This window comes from Numenius arquata, chromosome 2, assembly GCF_964106895.1.
Source record: "Numenius arquata chromosome 2, bNumArq3.hap1.1, whole genome shotgun sequence".
Lineage (NCBI taxonomy): Eukaryota > Metazoa > Chordata > Aves > Charadriiformes > Scolopacidae > Numenius > Numenius arquata.
The window spans coordinates 128200916-128219615 of NC_133577.1; the positions used below are offsets into that span (position 1 = coordinate 128200916).

Here is an 18700-nt window from a genome sequence, read left to right on the forward strand (position 1 = left end):
ATTCACTGTACTATTGTGCAGTGCCACAAATGCCTCTCCTTACAGAGCTGCCTGTGCTGGAATATATAAATGCAAGTGGCTTTCCAGAGCAAGTTCATCATGCACTTGGCTAATGTATTTCTGAAACACCCTCCAGAGAGGTGCTGCTCTCATCCAGAGGAGAACAGGATTGTCCTAATCTCCTACATGCATGTGCTTTGCTTTTCCCAGTAGCTTCTGGAGAATTGCAAAAGTACTTATGTTTTCCCAGTTGAGGGCAATGCCAAATGCAGAAGTCCTTGGACAGTCTTCAGAGGAGGTCTGATACCTGCTGGTGGGCCATGATCTGTCCATTGCCAGGGATACTCACACAGTAGATGTGAGTCACAGTGGTTTTTTCTCTCTGTCCTGTCCTGTCCTGTCCTGTCCTCCCCAGAAGATTTTCTTTTAAGTGCAGTATCCAAGAGGGTTTATGGGTCTTTGCTGTTTTCCTGGAAACTCAGCCCGGTGGTTAGCTACTCAAATGGGAAGGGGAGTCTTCCTATGCTGTCCATTGTATAGATTGGCCTTAAGTAGGCTAACAAATTTAGGGAAACCTCCTGGGAAGCCTCCCCTGCTGAAATCTCTATCAGAGAATAGCTGCTATTGGCTGCACGGACCATCTGTTTGCCAAAGCATCAGAAAACGTCACAGTGTGAACGCTCAGTATTTGTGAATATTGGTCCAGAATAGTCGGTGTTTCAGTCTCTGTGCTAACTGTAGCTGTTTGTCTTCATTTTATTAAACAGGAAGAAGGAAAAGATCTCACCATATCCAGGACACAAGCAAAACAACAACCTGCTGACACCTGGCCACGCACTAACAAAAAGTTATTCTGACATTTATGGTCGCCCCAGACTTTGGCACAGAAGGCTGATGGAAACTCATCACTCCACACTGCTGTGGAGGAGACACTCAAGCAAGGAGCTACGTCTTGGTTTCTCAAGTTCCCCTCTCTCCTTGATGGTCTTGCCTTCTGTCTCCTTGATCAGGGAGACCAAGTTTTAAAGTCAACCCAGCCAGAGGAGCAGTTATCCTCGTTCTTTCAGCTGAGAAAATCCTTTCCATGTTGTCCACAACTGTGATGAAAAAAGAAGCCCCTCCATCCAGAGACTGAACTTGTCTATCAGCAAAATACCATTTACAGGTAAGAAAATGCCATTCCCAGCAGTGAATCTGGATCTTCTTCTGTGTGAGTCTAGAGAAGCTGCCCTTGGGATAAAGCATTTTATTTGTAAAAAGGAGAAGAGACTTGGGCTGCATCCCACACCACAAGTCATTCAAATTTTTGCCATTTTAGTTAAACAATATATTATTGTCAATATACTTGACAGGTAACAGCTGGTGATAGGACTTGTGTCTTTTAACTTTGGTGGTCCAAGACATAGGCATCTGCAGCTGAATTCAAAGTGCCTCTTGCTGCCTGTTGTCTAAAGGGGGAGCCAGGAATGACAAGCTCAGAAGTTGACGCAAAAGGTGTGTGGTAAATCCCAGTCCTTGGGCCCAGATGGCACAATGATGGGCACCACCTACAGCAGTTAATAATTTCAAGTTTCACTAAATCTTCTCTCTGGAAGCTGTGAAAGAGCCTACAGAGAAGACCAACCCAAAGGCTTTGTTGTGTTTCCTGGCACCTTGATTTCATATGTTTCTATTTTCAGCTGCTTAAAATTATCCTGAGATCCCTTTTTTTTTTTTTGCTCCACTCTCTACACAGTGCGGTTCATATGAGCTGCATTTTCTCTTTATAGCTCCACTTATGAATATGGGTCAGCACCCAGGCAGTTGAATGCCCGAGATCATTTCCATGCTGTATATAAATAGTGCACAGTTATTTCACAGTTTCATGTTCAGCTTGCAGGCTTCCAGCAGCCTTATATTCCCGAAACCCTTTCTATTCTCACAGCGTTCGGGTTCTTGAAACGCGTGACTCAACATAAATTACAGCAGAGGGTATCCCAGCCAAGAAAGTCCCGATTTGGCTTCTGTGTATTGTTGTTCTCGTTCCTGACGGCTGGTGTCCAGTCACTAGTAGTCAAAGCTGTTGTTGCGGGTCTTTCCAGCTCTGCGATGAGTTCAACTACGTGGTTGAGTTACGCTACCTTATGCACGTTAAGCGGCGCTGGGTCAGTCCATCATCTTGCTAGACAGTGGAGGAAGCCAGAGAGTCTCCAGTTGGATGGATAACTAACGGCCGGCGTACCCCTGTCCGACGGAGATAAGAGGCTGGTTAAAACCAAGGGAATTTTTAGACTCTTCCCAAATATCGCCTGTCTTTTGTTTGACACAGGACTTGTCATGTCTCCCTTTCTGCGTATTGGTTTGTCCAACTATGACAGTGGCCCTTACCTGCCATCCCAGGGGGAGGTGATTAACCCTTACTGCGCGGTGATGGTTAAAGAAGCTGTGGAGTCAGGTAAGTGGGGAGGTGTTCAATACGCATGTGAGCTTTTATAAGACATCTGTGCGCCTTTCTGTGTCATTTCTGGTGTGTAGGAAGCACTCCGGTAAATCTTTATAAGGGTCTGTGAAGTGTTTCTTGTGTCTCAGCACAGTGCAAGTTTGGGTTTGGTATGGTCTGCACAACAACCTGGTTTTCAGGTAATGCCCGACAAATCTATGTCTTCAGTTTGAGGTTATTATCAGCTGAATTACAGGTCCCAGCATGTGACAGAGCAGATGAGCTGAGCTGTATTCGGTTTCACTTTTGTATGAGCAGTTGTTATTTTGTCAGTGGGACTCCAGATAGATAAAATCTGGGTGTTCTAGAAATATCCTGGGAGGGCTGTCTTTGTTTATCACATTTTTATTTTTTTTTGAGGAACTGACCGATCCAGCAACTTCCACTGTTTTTAAAAAAAAATAGCTCTCAAACAGCCCCAGTCTTTGCAGATAAAGTTAATTTCTCTGTGTAATTGCTGTAGTATGTAAATTGTTTGAAAGCGAAACCTACTGCTTAGCTGTTTTCTGTGTCTGGATATATGGATTGTTGCACACTTTTTCTGATTGAACAACACTGATGAGTCTTCATTGGGAAAACATTTCTTATATGTCTTATTTCTTATATGTCCCGGTGAGAGGATAAAAAGTTCTTCAGTTCTGCTTTTCAAGATTCATGAAGATCAAGACCTTCAGCGTTAGTGAATTCCTCATATTGGCTGTTATTTATCTTAAATCTTTGATAAATTCCTCACTTGACTGCTGTGATTCTTTTAAAAATCAATTCAACTCAAAAATCCCTTTTTATACCTTGAGAAACTCTGTTACTCTAACCTCTAGAGGATGTTAAAGTAGTTTAAAACCCCCAAATTTTAGAATTTTAAAACAATTAATTACTTCACTTTTTGTTTGCCTATTTATTTGTTTGGTTTTTTAGAAAGAGTCAGCATTTATCACATTGAACTTTGTTTTGGCTTAAATTACACTTTAAAAGATTCTGGAAGATGTGGTGACTGACAAATTCAAAAGGAAAGAAAATAGTACATGACAAGATATCCCTAAGATCTCACTTTTTACTGCAAATATGTCCTATTTCAGCTCTGCACAGGGCTTGGCTGTTTGCTTTAATGAAGCCTTTCAAAGCCATAACTCGAATTGAAGTCTCTTGTCAGTTCCAAAGTGAATAAAATACATTTGGTCAGCACAGACCTATATTTATTTGTCTTACACAGAGCTGAAAGCATTTTCTGGCATCTTACAAAGAAAAATGTACTAATTAAGGGATATAATTTTTGTGCTCCTCAGAGTTAATAATAATAATAATAATACCTCTACCAACACGAAATAAAAAAATGTGCTTGAGGGAACTTTTCTGCATAGTGGGATTGAGTATAGGAAAAATGACATACTTCTGCTGGAAGATTTCTGTTCCCTGGGGTGTAATTGCATTCGTCTAGCCATTTCTCAAAGCATGGTGGGGCAGACAGAGGGACTCCTCGTCATGTCAGTGATAGGAGCAGGAAACTCCCGAGACCGATTAATCTCAGGCTCCCTTCTTAGGGTAGTTTGAACCACCCTTGGGAGCTGTTAATCTGCTGCTTATAGAGGGTGTCTAAATGTGTAGATGGCTAACCTTAATTTAGGGTGACTAAGCCAAGGTGAGACCATGGTGGGTTCCATCTCCCCTATATTCTGCAAGGATATTGATATCTGAGCAAGTCAGCTACCTTGCATTACAGCCCAGAGGAACAAACAGGGGTTTCCATAGTGGAATTCATCTCATCTTGAGGAAGACATCCATAATAGGTCTGATGTATCACAGTGTAGAGAAGCCCAGGACTCTCCACTGACTCCGAGGGCACTTTAGACAGTCCTCTCAGAGCTACACGTCTGATGTTCAGTGAGATAAGCCCAACTCTAAATGTCAGAAATGCTCTGACATTGGTCATGCTCAAACATGACCATCCCGAGGAGCTATCATGCTCAAGCACACTCAGAGAAGGAAAAAGGCAATGAAGGTCTCGGGACATAGGACGAGGGGTAATGGCTTCAAACTGAAAGAGGGTAGATTGAGATGAGATCTCAGGAAGAAATTCTTTCCTGTGAGGGTGGTGAGACACTGGAACAGGTTGCCCAGAGAAATTGTGGATGCCCCATCCCTGGAAGTGTTCAAGGCCAGGCTGGATGGGGCTTTGAGCAACCTGGTATAGTGCAAGGAGGTTGGAATTAGATGATCTTTAAGGTCCTTTCTAACTTAAACCATTCTATGATTCTATGACAAACATTAGCTGAGTATATTTTAAATAGCTGCTTCCCTGCTTTGTGATTTTTTTGATCATGGTTTGCTTTCCTGCTCCCTGGTTTCACAAAGCACTTGCTACTCAATGGCAATGGGATTAAAAAAATAAAATTATGTTGATGTTCTGATATGCAAATTTTGGTTAAAGTGGCATGGCCAAGGAGCAGGAGTGAATCAGCTTCAAAACTGGTAAGAGATGGAAACAGTCCTGACTCCCGCTCCCTGACATGTGGCTTTTAAGATTTCTTCAGGGCAAATGGTTATTATATAGCAGTGAGTGCAGAATGCAGGGCAGGACATGCCTAAACCCAGAGCTGAATCCAGGATAGATCCAGTCCCAAATTCCTGCAGGCTCTGTGCTGGAACCAGTTTGGTAGATGACTCTGCTCCAACTTTTGCAGTGTCCTGTTATGGATTGGACATATACCATATTTAGCATTAGCAAAGTGAAGTGTGAGAGGGAGGGGGGGTTGTTTGGGGTTTTTTTGCAAACAGGGCTGTGGTAGGTGATAAATGTGTTTAGTTCCCAAAAAAAGAGAGTTTGACTCTGACTTTGGGTTCATGCCAAAGGCTGTCCCTTGTTGGCCAGTCGTGACGAATAAGTCATTGGGACAGAAGTCCCCAAGGGTCTGGGATGGGAGTAATGCACATCATCCGTGGACACAGAGGTGTCACAGCAGGGCCACCCTAAAGAATTTCAGAAGCTCAGGAAAGATCTTGGGCAGCCTTGTTGTTTTTTCTGTTTACTTATTTTGTGAAAGGGACCCTGGTGTTTTATGATGTAATCTTTAAAAAATAAAAAAAAAAAACCAAACCACACCTTCGTACAGGTAGAAGTGTCATAGCAATTTATTACTGGTGACAAAACATTTCAGAGTTCATAGGCACCCCTGAGGTATAAAAAAATCTGCCCTTTAAAAATGGCTTCAGCCATCACAACTCACCTGGCCCGGTGCCATTTCACCACCTGTCTTGGTGACATTTGCTTCGTGAAAGATCCTGCTCCGCATTTGAACTCAGCCAGCCACCAGGAAAAGTGCTCCCAGCTACAGTGGGAGCTGCTGCCCGGGAAAGACAGATGCTATTTTATTTTTCAGGAACCCAGGGTTAGATTAATCCCTGGCGGAATTCCACAGACGTCAGCGGGGATGCGCTGGGGGTGACTGCCTGATCCCGTATATTGGCCAGTTCGTTCACATTCCGGAGTTTGTTTATTTAAGCCGTATGTTTTGGAGCAAAACACAAGCCAAAGCACTTGTTTTGCAAGTGCTGTTTCACATCTGTGGAGTTTCACAGATGTAGCAAAGAAATGATGGTCCTTACTGGGATTTCTGCTTTCCGTGATGCTGGGAAGTTTATGTCTCATTTTTATGTCTGCTTTTGTTGAAAGAGTGCATTGAGTATATATTTGCAAGCTTGATGGGAATGAATGAAGCCTGCAAACAATGAGCTCAGTATATGATTGCCTAAATCCCTGTATGTGAAAAGTCAGTCCCACTTAACTGATAGACAGATTCGCCTTAGTTTGAGGTGCTCTGAACTTTGGGGAAACTGAATTTGAACTTAAGATTTAGCTCCACAACCCCTTGTCATACAGAGTGAGGGTGAGAAGTGATTTTACAGGGATGACCTCTGCTCAGTTAGAATAATAGAATCATAGAATTGTCTAGGTTGGAAGGGACCTTTAAGATCATCTAGTCCAACCATCAGCCTAACTCTGATAAAAAAACATCACTAAAGCATGTCACTAAGCACTATCTCAGCTCATCTTTTGAATACCTCCAGGGATGGTGCCTCAAGCACTTCCCTGGGCAGCCCATTCCAATGCTTAATAACCCTTTCAGCATAAAAATTTTTCCTAATATCCAATCTGAACCTCCCCTGTTGCAACTTGAGGCCATTTCCTCTTGTCGTATTGCCCGTGACTTAGTTCTGCGATGCAGACCAGCAGTGATGGTCAGAGGGGACCAGAGCTCGAATAGATTTTATGTGATTGACCCAAGTGCAAAACCACTTCCCACGAGCCAGGTGTTGGCTCGTGGAGTGAAATTTCAACAAGTTGAAATTGGTTGCAGGATCCTGCATGTCACTCCTCAGGAAGCTACTTTCTCAACCTAAATTTATCTAGTGAGCATAGTTTACATCAGTGGCTCTGACATTTTTTTCTCCTTTCATAGGAAACCAGTGTACATCATGATGAAGGGAGATTTTTGTTATATCTCACAGCCCTGATATTTTTTCTCTCCCCAATAAACATTCTCTCATTTCCTGAGATGAATATTACACAGTCAGGAATCACTGTTTCCTTTTTTCTCCTTCTCACCTGCCTGCAATAACTTTGAAGCTTGTTTACCAATTTTAATCCATCCTGGAGGTGTGGTACAAGCCTCAGAAATCCCTGAGTTCCTGCTTGTGTAAATCAAAGCCAAGCAGAGGACAGAAACCTGAATTAGTCCTCCTATCTAGGGCAAGATTTTCTCCAGCACGTGTCACATTCCAGGCTATCAGCTGCATGGGCTTTTCCAGCTGAGTGGGATGAGGGAAAGGCTGGGATTATTGGAAATAAGATCAGGGTCTTTAGGAGACAGGAGTCGCAGGTCTACTGCTCACACAACTGCTTTTTATTCTCTTATTCCTCCAGCTTCAGCATTTGATGGTTTGAAAAGTTGCAGAGGGTAACTGTGAAATAGAATTTACCTTGAGTAAGCATCCAAGCCTTTTACAGGGCTGTATGAAATAAAATGGGTTGTATGAAATAAAATAAAGCTGGATATAACACTTTTCAGAGAGAACTAACTAGAGATGACTCTCTGCAAGCTAATGGTAGGCCTCAGAGATACCCATTTTTTACCCATCACCACTTTAAGATGTGTCTGCTATGGAGGAAGAGGAATTAATGCATGAGGAAGAAGTGCAGGAAAAATTTATTAGGTTGAAATCTCTGCATTGCTGTGGATGTGGTTGCAGGTCTGCAAGACAGTTCATATATAAACATCCCTGATTTAGCTGAGATGGAGCAACTGGCTGGACGTGTCCTTCAGCTGAACCTTCATCACAAAGTGCCCCCAGTTTTTGGGGGGATTGAAGCAAACCTGTTTCATTTTGTGTTTCCCTGGGACACTTGATACATGTAGCTGCTTATCTGGGATGGGATTCACCTGATTAGATATGAGTATCTATGGTGTCAGAGTCTACATTTTAGATCTACTCAATAGAGTTAATGGAGTCAAGGGTGGAAATTATCTTCTCTAAGTCAGATGTCTGTATTTGGTCAAATGAACACACCCTAACTCCATTGATTTATATTGAGTATGTCCTCTTCACTGGCTCTGAATGGAGCCAATGTTCAGACAGCTAAGGTATGGACGTACACGTTGTAGATGCCTAAAGTGAGATAAATCCCATCCTAAGTTTCACTTCACATAGTAGCTTCCTAAGACACTCTTAACATGGTCCATTACACACCATGCCAGGAGAGAGACCTTAAAATGGGTAAATAACACAGATCTGTCTTAGGAACTGGAGAGTGGTGGCCTTAGTGCAGATGAGAAGCAAGTCCAATCAACCCAAACCACTTCTTGTTGACAGAAAATGGCCAAGTGTACGTGCAGAAGAAGCCCACCATGTACCCACCCTGGAACAGCACTTTTGATGCCCATATCAACAACGGCAGGGTCATGCATATTGTTGTCAAGGACAAAAGTGCCGAAATGGTTTCAGAGACCACGGTGGAACTCAAGGTGCTCGCGGAGAGGTGCAAAAAGAGCAATGGGAAGACAGAGATATGGGTGAGCATCGTTACCTCCTCTTGCAGGACGTGATGGGGAGCTGCTGTGGGGTAAGGGAATGCCTTGTGTCCATGCCAGGCTGTGACTGGAACCAGCAGGGCAGCAGGAATGGGCTCCCATCCAAAGAATAATGGTTTGAGTCTACTTGGGTATGACTTGAAGGAAAGACTTCCAACCAGAGTATGACACATTTATATTACCTGCTGCTGTTGTATTGAAACATATGCCTTCTGTTAGCAAGGATTCTGGTTCATGTGCCCATGTATTAATCTTCACTTAGGAAACCCATTGGGAATAAATGGTAATATGAGTGGCTAAATGTGAATTATTTTATCTGCTCTGGGGAAACAGCTTTAACAATTTAATCTGATATCAAGTACCTGATGCACAGCTGCCTGACTTAAGAATTATGCCAGAGGAACTCCTTTAAAATCACTGGAATTATAGTGGAGTAATTTTGAAGGAACAGCCTTCATAAGGATGCTAAATGTAAGGTTTTGTTCCCTGGTAGTCCAAGCAAGAAATTTCTTGATAATAGTCTTTAACACGTAGTATTCTGTAGCCATGTCATGAATAACAATAAAATGGAAAGACATTTGGAAAGAAACTGATCTCCTGGAATTTCTTTTTTGTTTTATTTCTCATGCCAGTTCTCAGGCTAAGCTGCTTGGGTTAAGCAGAGGGTAGAAAAATCAAAGAGGCCTTGGTCACTTAAGAGTCCCAAGAACAGGATTTGGTAGAGATTTGCATGTTTAACACACAACTGGGAAGGAATGGAGATACTTAGGGATGGAATTGAAAACCAAAAGGCTCTTCTCAGCATCACTCCAACCCCACGCTTCAAAGCCGTGGGAGGCAGCAGCCTGGTGAGGAGAAGAGGGGACACATAGGCTGGGGTGCTGCTTGTTTCCAGCAAGAATAACAGACCCAAGGTCAAATGGAGTTGGGAGATCCCATTCCTGTTGTGTCCCAGCCTGGTAGCATCTCCTGAGATCTTCTCTCCACTTACTGCCCGATACAAGTCATGACCCAAGTGTGGTCCCAGATATCCCATCCTGCAAGGGTCATGAGGGGAGAGAATAACATTTTTCTTGCTTTTGTGTGCATGGGAAATGCTTCACCTGGAAGGTGAAGGTAACCTTGGTCAGGCTGTGCTGGAGGTGGGTGAGGGAAGGCACAGTTGTGGTTCTAAGGCTGAAGAAATCCTTGAATGTAGGTCTCCTTATTTCTAGGCAAGTGGATCCAGATTTACAAAGGCACCTGTGGATAGGGATTCAGATAGGTGGGAATTTCCAGGGCCAGTGGGAAGGCCCAAAAAATACCTGAGTAAACTTGTAGTATCACTCACATTGACTGTAACGGAAGTGAGACTTGCAGAACAAAGCTTCTAAAAGATTTCAGCATCTTGTAAGTACCTATCAAGTTGGCTGGGTTTTTTTCAAGGTAGTCCCACTTTCTTGCAAGATCCACTGGGAATGACAAGTTGTCTCTATAGATAGTGCTTTTTAGACCTGGGGTCTAAAAACCTGTGTCCTGTGTACAGCTTCTGTGGTTACTCACATTTACCTCTTTTATCATGCTACTCCAAGAGTCTGCTAAGAGGTGATCTAGCCTCCTCTCTCTGTAGTTGCTCCAACCCTGCCTTGTCCCACATGGGTAGGAGCAACCCAAAAAATTAGTGTTCATTGGCATTCATCAATTCCCACTGGGGGAAGGAGATAGCTTGAGTCATCTGAAATGGTTGTTGCTTCTTTGAATGACTGTTTAATGATTGCATTGGTCTTTTTTTTCTTGTTTTTCACTTATCTTAATCAGCTAGAACTGAAACCTCAAGGCCGAATGCTGATGAATGCAAGATACTTCCTGGAAATAAGTGGCAAGTGATTTTGTTTGTTAATTGATAAATGTGATTTCTGGTTATGTAGGGCAGACATGGTGTCTTCACTGGAAGCAGTGCCTGTGTTATTACTGATTTATTCATAGGAACTGTCACAACGGTTGGAAATGAACGCTGCAGAAAAGCAATTTGTTTTGTATGGTGGGGATGAAGACTGGCTGTGCCTCTGTGGTTTGCAAGGCAGATTTTGGTAGATTTTCTCATTATGCTAAGATGGAATAGATACATAAGGAGCCAGCTCCCTCTGAAATCATTCCACTTGTATGTATGCATACAACATGTGCCATGCTGTGCGTTATAGGGCAGATGTAAAGGCTGGGATATAATTTACAGTTGATAACACCTAAGTAGACGTGTTAGTTGGGCTTTTAAGATCAAGAGCAATCTAGGCAAAAACAGGAAAAAAACCTAGAGAGTGATTCATCTGATGAAACGCAAATTTCTGCTGCAAGGTGAGCTGAGTCATTCACTGGGCTCCGTTGCCTGGTCCAGCTTGACCTCCAGGGACATGGCAGTGGTTTAGTCACCCTGGACAAGGGACACACTGTCATTTATGTGTCTTCACTGGGAACCAAATCCCACCCACAGAATTCAATGTCCATGTGAAATGCATTTTGCTTTGTTGAAGAAAATGGGTTGCCATCCAAATGCTCAATCTTAATCTCCTGTCTTTGATGCCCAAGTTCTTGCTGCCTTGTCACGGGCATGGGGTAAAGCTGTAAGGTGTAGAGATCTAGAAGGACCTTCCATTTATAGAAACACAGAAGTCCTGAGAGCAGCTAATAGCATGTCTGTATTGATATTTTCTTCATCCATTCCTACCTTTAATATAGAATAGGCTTCTCTTGCCACCTCGTATAAGATATCAGAGAGGCCAAAGTACAGAAAATGCAAGTTGTATTTGTATTATAAACAGCAAGATCAGCATCAGATCACACAGGGGGGCAGTTTCCACAGAATAACTGTATAACTGGCTGTGTAATGCATGAGTAAAACTAAACACAGACTGAGAGTGAGACTTTGTGTGCATATCTAGGTGTGTAGACACAAGCACATATATAAGTGCACACGTGTGTGTGTATGTGTAGTCAGGATTGGTTTGTTTGCTGTTCTAAAAAGTTTCAAGTGTGAACTGTGAATAATGGCATGGACACAGCAAACAGCAAAGCGATTGTTGGCATGGAAAAATAACAAGAAAAAGAAAATCTGAGGAACATACATACAGGCATGCTCACACACGTACACACGTACATGCACACATAAAGGATTCAATTAAATACCCATATATATATGTACACGTACACGTGTGTGTGTGTGCATATATACATTATTATTAATTTTTACATAATTACATCTTTTTAGGTCATGGTTCTTCAATGCCATACTAATTTAGAATTTTATGTTTAACTGTAAGTTATCTTTTCTTGGGAAATTTCTGGTCTACATTTCAAAAGCAGCATTATGAATATTCAAGGGAGCTCAGAGTCCCAAGTTTAAAGAAATTTTACTGTCCCTGTAGGAATGATAGATAAATAGCCCATCCAAACAAGCCTTATGTGTATTTCAGAAAACAGTATTTATTAAAAATATTCATTTCCGTGTGTGAGCCTTCAGATTCAGTCACTTAGTATTTTGGCAGCTGTGTTTTCTCAAGGTGCCAGATCAGGACAGGGTACCCTAATAAATTTTCTGTTTCCTTTCCACCAGATGCAAAGGACCTGGCTGACTGTGAGACTGAAGGCTTTTTTTCCTTGCACCAGCGCAGGGGAGCCATCAAACAGGCCAAAATCCATAATGTCAAGTGTCATGAGTTCACAGCCACCTTCTTTCCACAACCCACGTTCTGCTCCGTCTGCCATGAGTTTGTATGGTAAATGAAAACAGAACTACGCATTTTCCCCTTTTAACTCTAGGGACCAGTTCTGCTTCTTCAGTGAATGTCTATGCTCCTGCTGCTGGCAAAGGCAGCAGGACTGGACCTTTGGCATCTTACATGTAGAATTATTGCATTGCTTGTAATTCCAACTGTGAAAACTCCCTTTATTTTTTAGCTTATTTTTTTATAAATATTTTTGGGTTTGGCCAAACACACAGACATTTCTCATCAGCCCAGTTTGCTGTGTGGCTATTGTGAAATTCAGAATGTGAATATGTGCTGAAAAGGCTGTGAAAACCACAAAGAATTGCTCCACAGTTAGATTGAATGAAGATATTTAGATTAGAGAAGCTCTATAAAGACTGATAAAAAGTAAAGGTTATTCTATTTCTTTCATAAAGTTGCTCCCCTTTCTTCTGTGGAGGCTTTCAGAAAATTCAGAATTAACCATTTCTCTGTTTATTTCAGGGGTCTGAATAAACAAGGCTATCAATGCAGACGTAAGAAACTTTCTTTTTTGTTTCTGTCATTTTTTACGTGATCTTTTCTTAAGGCATTTTTTTATTAACACCATGACACACTTGTTCTTTCAGAATGTAATGCTGCCATTCATAAGAAGTGCATTGATAAAGTAATAGCCAAGTGTACAGGATCAGCAGTCAATAGCAGAGAAACAATGGTATGTATTATTTTTTGGCTGCTTTCAAAAAACTTGATTGTCATTCAGATCTCTCCTACATCGCTATAAAACAACTTCTGATGAAGCGAAAGGTGCTACTGAACTAAAAGCTGTGTGATCTATCTGTGCCCTTTGTTTTTTATGTTCCTGGTGGTTTCATTACCTCCTACTTGTGATTTACTCAAATGCAGCCACTGAATAATCAGTTGCTGAATCAGAACTGACATTTGTCTAATGTATGAAGTATAGCTCAGAAGGAAGTCATAGACATGAGGTGGAGATTTACTGGAGGAAATTCTTCACTAACGCATGTTAGGCAGGACATCACACTGAGTTTTCAAAGCAGTACCTTAACATCGCACTCTCTGTTATCTGAGATTTCCAAACAGTCAGTGGAAGATCTAGCAGCTCCGCTATTGCTTATTTTACTTTTCTTGTACGAGTTTATTATAAACTTTATTTTTGGTGGGCAGAAATGGAACTTAGTCCTTTATAGGACTATTCCCTTTTTCTTAATTGTGTCCCACAGGTACTTTTTGCTTCCAGTTCCACCCTCGCTCCTATTCTTCTTTTACAGTGTTTAGAGATGAGATTCATCTCACCTGTCTTCTGACATTTGCAGGGCAGAGGTATCCAACTTTGTCATCACCTTTGACTCCCTATATACTAAAAGAAGAAAAACAGGTTTTTCCAAAGAGTGATTCATGACAACAAATGTTGACATCTATTTCAGGATGGCACAAGTAATGATTTTCCATTGAGCATTCAGGCAGTCTGGATGTACAGCTGAGATGCAAGCAGCTATCAGGTCAGATAAATCAAACCCAGGGATTAAAATGCCCAGTTCCCACCGAATTGCACAGCTATTATGTATCAATATTTGGCTTTGTGTATCTGAATGATAGTTATAGGTATTTTTTTCTTGATGGTCATACCCAAAGATAAAAGGTCAGGAGACATCCCATCTACGATCCTGGGGGCTGTTGGTTTTCCATGCAGAGCTGAGGTGGAGAGGAGTGTATTGTCAATACGGCTTTTCTCTTGCAGTTCCATAAAGAGCGCTTCAAGATCGACATGCCTCACCGCTTCAAAGTCTACAACTACAAGAGCCCGACTTTCTGTGATCACTGTGGCACGCTTCTCTGGGGCCTTGCACGGCAAGGACTGAAGTGTGACGGTGAGTCCCTGATGTATGTGGCATGAGCTGAGCATGGGAGTGAGATGTTGTCTTTGTAGGAGGGCAATCTGAAGAGACAAATCTCATTTATCACACTTATCTACACGACCTGTATGAGATGGCGTCCAGGGTGGTGAAGGAGTGGTCAGGAGGACCATCCTTCATGGAGAATCATTCTTCAAGGAGGACAACAACTGTCGGTATACAGAAAGATATGTGGTTAAAGGGTCAGAGAGGCAAAGAACATCTCAGTGACACTGCTGGTCTTCCAAAATCACTCCTAGTATCAACTTGCATGCTCTATTTCCACTATCAGATGGACCCAAGACCCTTCACCATCTTCATAATCATATACCAATGGGGAGAGCCTATTCTGTGATTACAGTTTATCTCTGAGGTGATAGACTGTAGAGTTTTGGTAGCCTGTATGTGCAAAGGCTGATGGATGTGAAAATGCAACCTTTTGCCTAGAAGATATAAAAAAAACTTCATCTCCATAGAGAACCAGGAAACCACCTGAGTGCCATCTCATGAGATATAAGCGGTGCCCAGGCGTTGAGCAGTTTACGTGGCTGATCTCTGCTCTTGGCCAACAGCAGAACATGTTCCTGCCCAACCTGATACCCTTTACAGCCTACCTGTTCTTTGCTGTCTTGACATCTCTTGTTATTTCTTTCAGCATGTAGCATGAACGTCCATCACAAGTGCCAGACAAAAGTAGCAAACCTTTGTGGAGTTAACCAGAAACTAATGGCTGAAGCTCTGGCAATGATAGAGAGCACCCAGCAGGTAAATATTTTAAGCCTTGAGTGACCTGGAGAAAGGAGGATGAATCGTTCAATGTTTGTTTCAGTGCAAGGAATAAAAGCATTGAGTGGAGCACTATGGGTAACAAGTTCAAAGTAAAAACTAGGAGATGGGTCCTTCATGGAATAGGTAGTTAAACTCATCTCAGCACTTTGTGGAGGCCAAAGGTTTTCATGGGTTCAAGTGACAATCTCCAGTGTTCATAGAAGAGAAATCCATTCAGGAATAATAGAATGATTAATTCTGTTAATGGAAAAGCACTGCCTTTGAATCTCTGAAGCTGCATATGGAAATCTCTGAGCTGTATATCTCTGGAGATCGGGAGAATATTCTGAGGAGGTGACTTTGTGCTGCGCTCTTCTTATATCTTTACCTGGTGTCTGCTTGACTCCTGTTGCAGGTGGGACATGACCTGGATAGGCTCTTGCTCTGATTAGGTACAGTTGTAGTTGCATTATGTTCCTAATTGAGGTTGTGTAACAGAGTCCACGGAAGAGTGAGAGGAACTTGGTTTGAGTCCTTTTGTTGTCACTACCCTGCTCCATGCTCATGACTTAGCAATTTTTCCTATGACTCTGATCTGTTTGGAATGGAACTCCCCAGAGCATGGACTCTCATGAAGAGACCTGGGCCTTGGGGAGAGGATCTAGATACTACTGTCATATAAACAACGCTGTATGAACACAGAAAATTGAATTAAAAGAAGGAAAAAACAGCTTGTCACAAGCCCAAAACCATAAAAGAATTTAGATATTCTAGTTCAAAATCAGGATTGTTAGAATGCCTCTCAGCTCCTGTGTAAGCTCAGAGAAGGAAAAAATCTGTAGATACCTAGTCCTCCATATTTAGGTTACTCAAGTATTGCAAGGCAACACCTTCATTGGATACAGCAGGTGTTTTTTCCATCTATACCTTCCTGAGAGGCTATCTACCAGATTGTGGTCTGCATATTTCTCACCTTTATGTGACAGGTAGTGTTGCCAAACCTCCCAAGAGGAATTTTTTCCGCTCTTGCTTTTCTGATTCCTACCTGCTTTCTCCCTATAGTGCCTTGTACTGTATACTTGGAATCACCATTGAGAGGTGAAAAGGGCAACCAACCGCTAGATACTTTCCCCAAAATACTCTTCTAATCTCCAGAAATTTAGGCTTGGGGGACTTCTTGAGCCACAGGTGGAGTCTTAGTGTTTAGTAGCCCTCAGAGGATTTATCTTTCATGCTTTTCATAGAATCATAGAATCATAGAATGGTTAGAGTTGGAAGGGACCTTAAAGATCATCTAGTTCCAACCCCTCTGTCATGGGCAGGGACACCTCCCACTAGAGCAGGTTGCTCAAAGCCCCATCCAACCTGGCCTTAAACACTTCCAGGGATGGGGCATCCACAACTTCCCTGTTTTGTCTCATCACCTTTGAATCCAGACAAGCTCTTACCTTCTGCAACAACCTGGTGCAAGGAGTTCTTCAGAATCCAGACACTGTTCAGGGATGAGGCTGCAGAATGCTCCAGCCTCTAATATTTTTCCAGATTTCTCTTCAAAGAGGACTGTTGGGAAGGAAGCTGCTAATTAAAATGCCCTTTGTGGGGGTAGCTAGGGTCTCAGACCCCTGTGCAAAGTAGGGGATCTCTATATTGGCAGTGCAAAGACCTGTTAACACCCACACACATCTCGCAGAAGGCTGTGGGTTCCTCTAGGTTACCAAACCCCTAAACGCTAGGTACAGAGATGCTCTTCTCATAAGCAAAGACCTCATCTAGACCTTGGCTTCTGTGGCATTCACAATCAAGAATCATAGAATCATAGAACGGTTTGAGTTGGAAGGGACCTTAAAGATCATCTTGTTCCAGTCCCTAGAAGCCAGTGTCCATAAGCTCAGAACGTGACATTTGGCTCAAAATTAATTTGGTGTTTTCTGTAATCCAGGCTCGCTGTCAGCGCGACACTGAACAGATCTCCAGGGATGGACCTCTTGAAATTGGCTTCCCTGTTCCTGTGAAGGAGATAACACCACTTCAGGCATTGCCAGCATCTACAACAGGAAAAAAAGGTAGTTTCACTTAGTGTTATGGAACTTTGTTAATTTTTTGGTTTGTACATGGTTAGGAGGAGGTGACAAGGATGGGGAATTTATTAGCCATTGAATCTTTCATGCATCTTTTCAGCCTAGAGCAAGACATACCCTTTCTCATCCCAGGATATCACCAGCTCTTCCCAGACACATCACTTGGGCATGGCAGATACCCTAGGTCTCAACCTGGTTCCTTTCCTTTCTATAAACTTGCACTTCCCCCATGCCATTGCAACATCTGAGACACCAACCACCACTCATTCAGCTCTAAACTCTCTTTCTGACCTGCTACATGAGCACACCTCATACCTCCACTGGCAATAATGTATTTATTCCCTTCTTAGGACTCATAGACTATGAAATCTGGGAACTTCAAAGAGAAACCGAGCTCTAAACAGGAGATCTGATCACCATGGCCAGTTCTCTTTCTGATTTCATATTTTTGGGTGGAGACTGACATCCAGTACCTTTGAAAACTATTGACAGATCCCCACTTCATTCACTCAGGAGCTGATCTAGGTGTCACAGCCCTCAGTGTTATAAGAGAGGACATTTAGGAGGGTGTCGTGAATGAGAGATCAGGGAAGAGCATTGATTAACAGACCTTGGACAAAGCTACTGGGGGCTCAGTGGCCTTAAGCAAAAATTGCAGTCTCCTGGGGAGATCCCTTGTTGAACTGCTTTGTGCTTGAGTCACAGAACTCTGGATATTAGGACCAAAAATGTCAACATCTTCCATTAGACCCATGTAGCTCACGTAAAAGGCCATTTCAGGACCTCTCCAGCTTCGTGGTTCATGGTCTCCCTCCAAGAACTGTACCGTAACTGCAGCAGACTTATGATGGCACTGAAACAGTGCTTTTCTGCCTCCCACAAGCTCTGAAATGCATCTACCAGAAAGGGGAGGGAAAAAAGAAGAATACAAGTGAATCAATACTTAAAACTAGCAAGGACCGGGACAGTGGGTCCTCAGCTCCAACCCTAACCAAAGGTCAAGCTGAGAACCCAAGCCCCGCCATCATCCACTTTCTCACTGCAAATTAATACTGCTTTGTGTGGAGATAATATCCTGGAAATTGGACCAAGGGCAAAATGTGAGAAGGCACCGGTCAAAGCACACGTTATACCAGTGCTGTGAGTTTGATACTGTGCAGCACCAGGCTACTGAGCCTCAAAGGCTGGTTTTGGTACCATCTGACCTAAGGGGACAGCGCCCTTTGGCCCCCAAGGGGAAATAAATGGTTTCCCCATCTGAGATTATTTTCTTTCTTTTCTACAAGTAGAACTGGCTATGCTGATGTGAACCAGTAAAGCCCCAAATGGTTTCACATCTGGTTTACCTGTGGGTCTGTCTGTTGAGTAGTGGTTTTGCTGTTCAGCAATTTAGGACAGTACAGCAAATGTGCACTTGAGTGAATGGGATAAATCCAGCAAGGGACAGGATCTCTTGGAAGTTCGTGTACATCCAAGGGAATGGAGTATTGAAGAAACTCTGAGTAGTTCCACTCCAGGACAGCTGGAGTATTTGATAAGAGCTTCACATTCAGAGCAGGGACCCGGTATGAAAATGCTGTCCAATGTTTCACATGCTCGCTTTGCCAAGAGTCTTGAAAAGGCCTCAAAGAAGTGGGACTACATCATAACGGCAACC

General features: G+C 42.7%; 1 protein-coding gene across 2 annotated transcripts in view; it reads left to right on the top strand.

The window, feature by feature from the left end:
• Window positions 1-2039: 2039 nt before the first annotated feature.
• PRKCQ (protein kinase C theta) overlaps window positions 2040-18700 on the top strand; it is a 45063-nt gene continuing 28402 nt past the window's right edge. Inside the window, exons 1-9 of one of the 2 annotated variants that reach the window (XM_074144546.1) lie at window positions 2040-2434; window positions 8345-8544; window positions 10360-10420; window positions 12149-12311; window positions 12786-12817; window positions 12911-12996; window positions 14044-14173; window positions 14853-14962; window positions 16905-17028. In XM_074144546.1, the coding sequence (XP_074000647.1) occupies window positions 2317-2434; window positions 8345-8544; window positions 10360-10420; window positions 12149-12311; window positions 12786-12817; window positions 12911-12996; window positions 14044-14173; window positions 14853-14962; window positions 16905-17028 (1024 nt within the window). In that variant the 5' untranslated portion in view covers window positions 2040-2316. The remainder of the gene's footprint in view (window positions 2435-8344; window positions 8545-10359; window positions 10421-12148; window positions 12312-12785; window positions 12818-12910; window positions 12997-14043; window positions 14174-14852; window positions 14963-16904; window positions 17029-18700) is intronic. The other variant, XM_074144547.1, reaches the window with a different exon arrangement.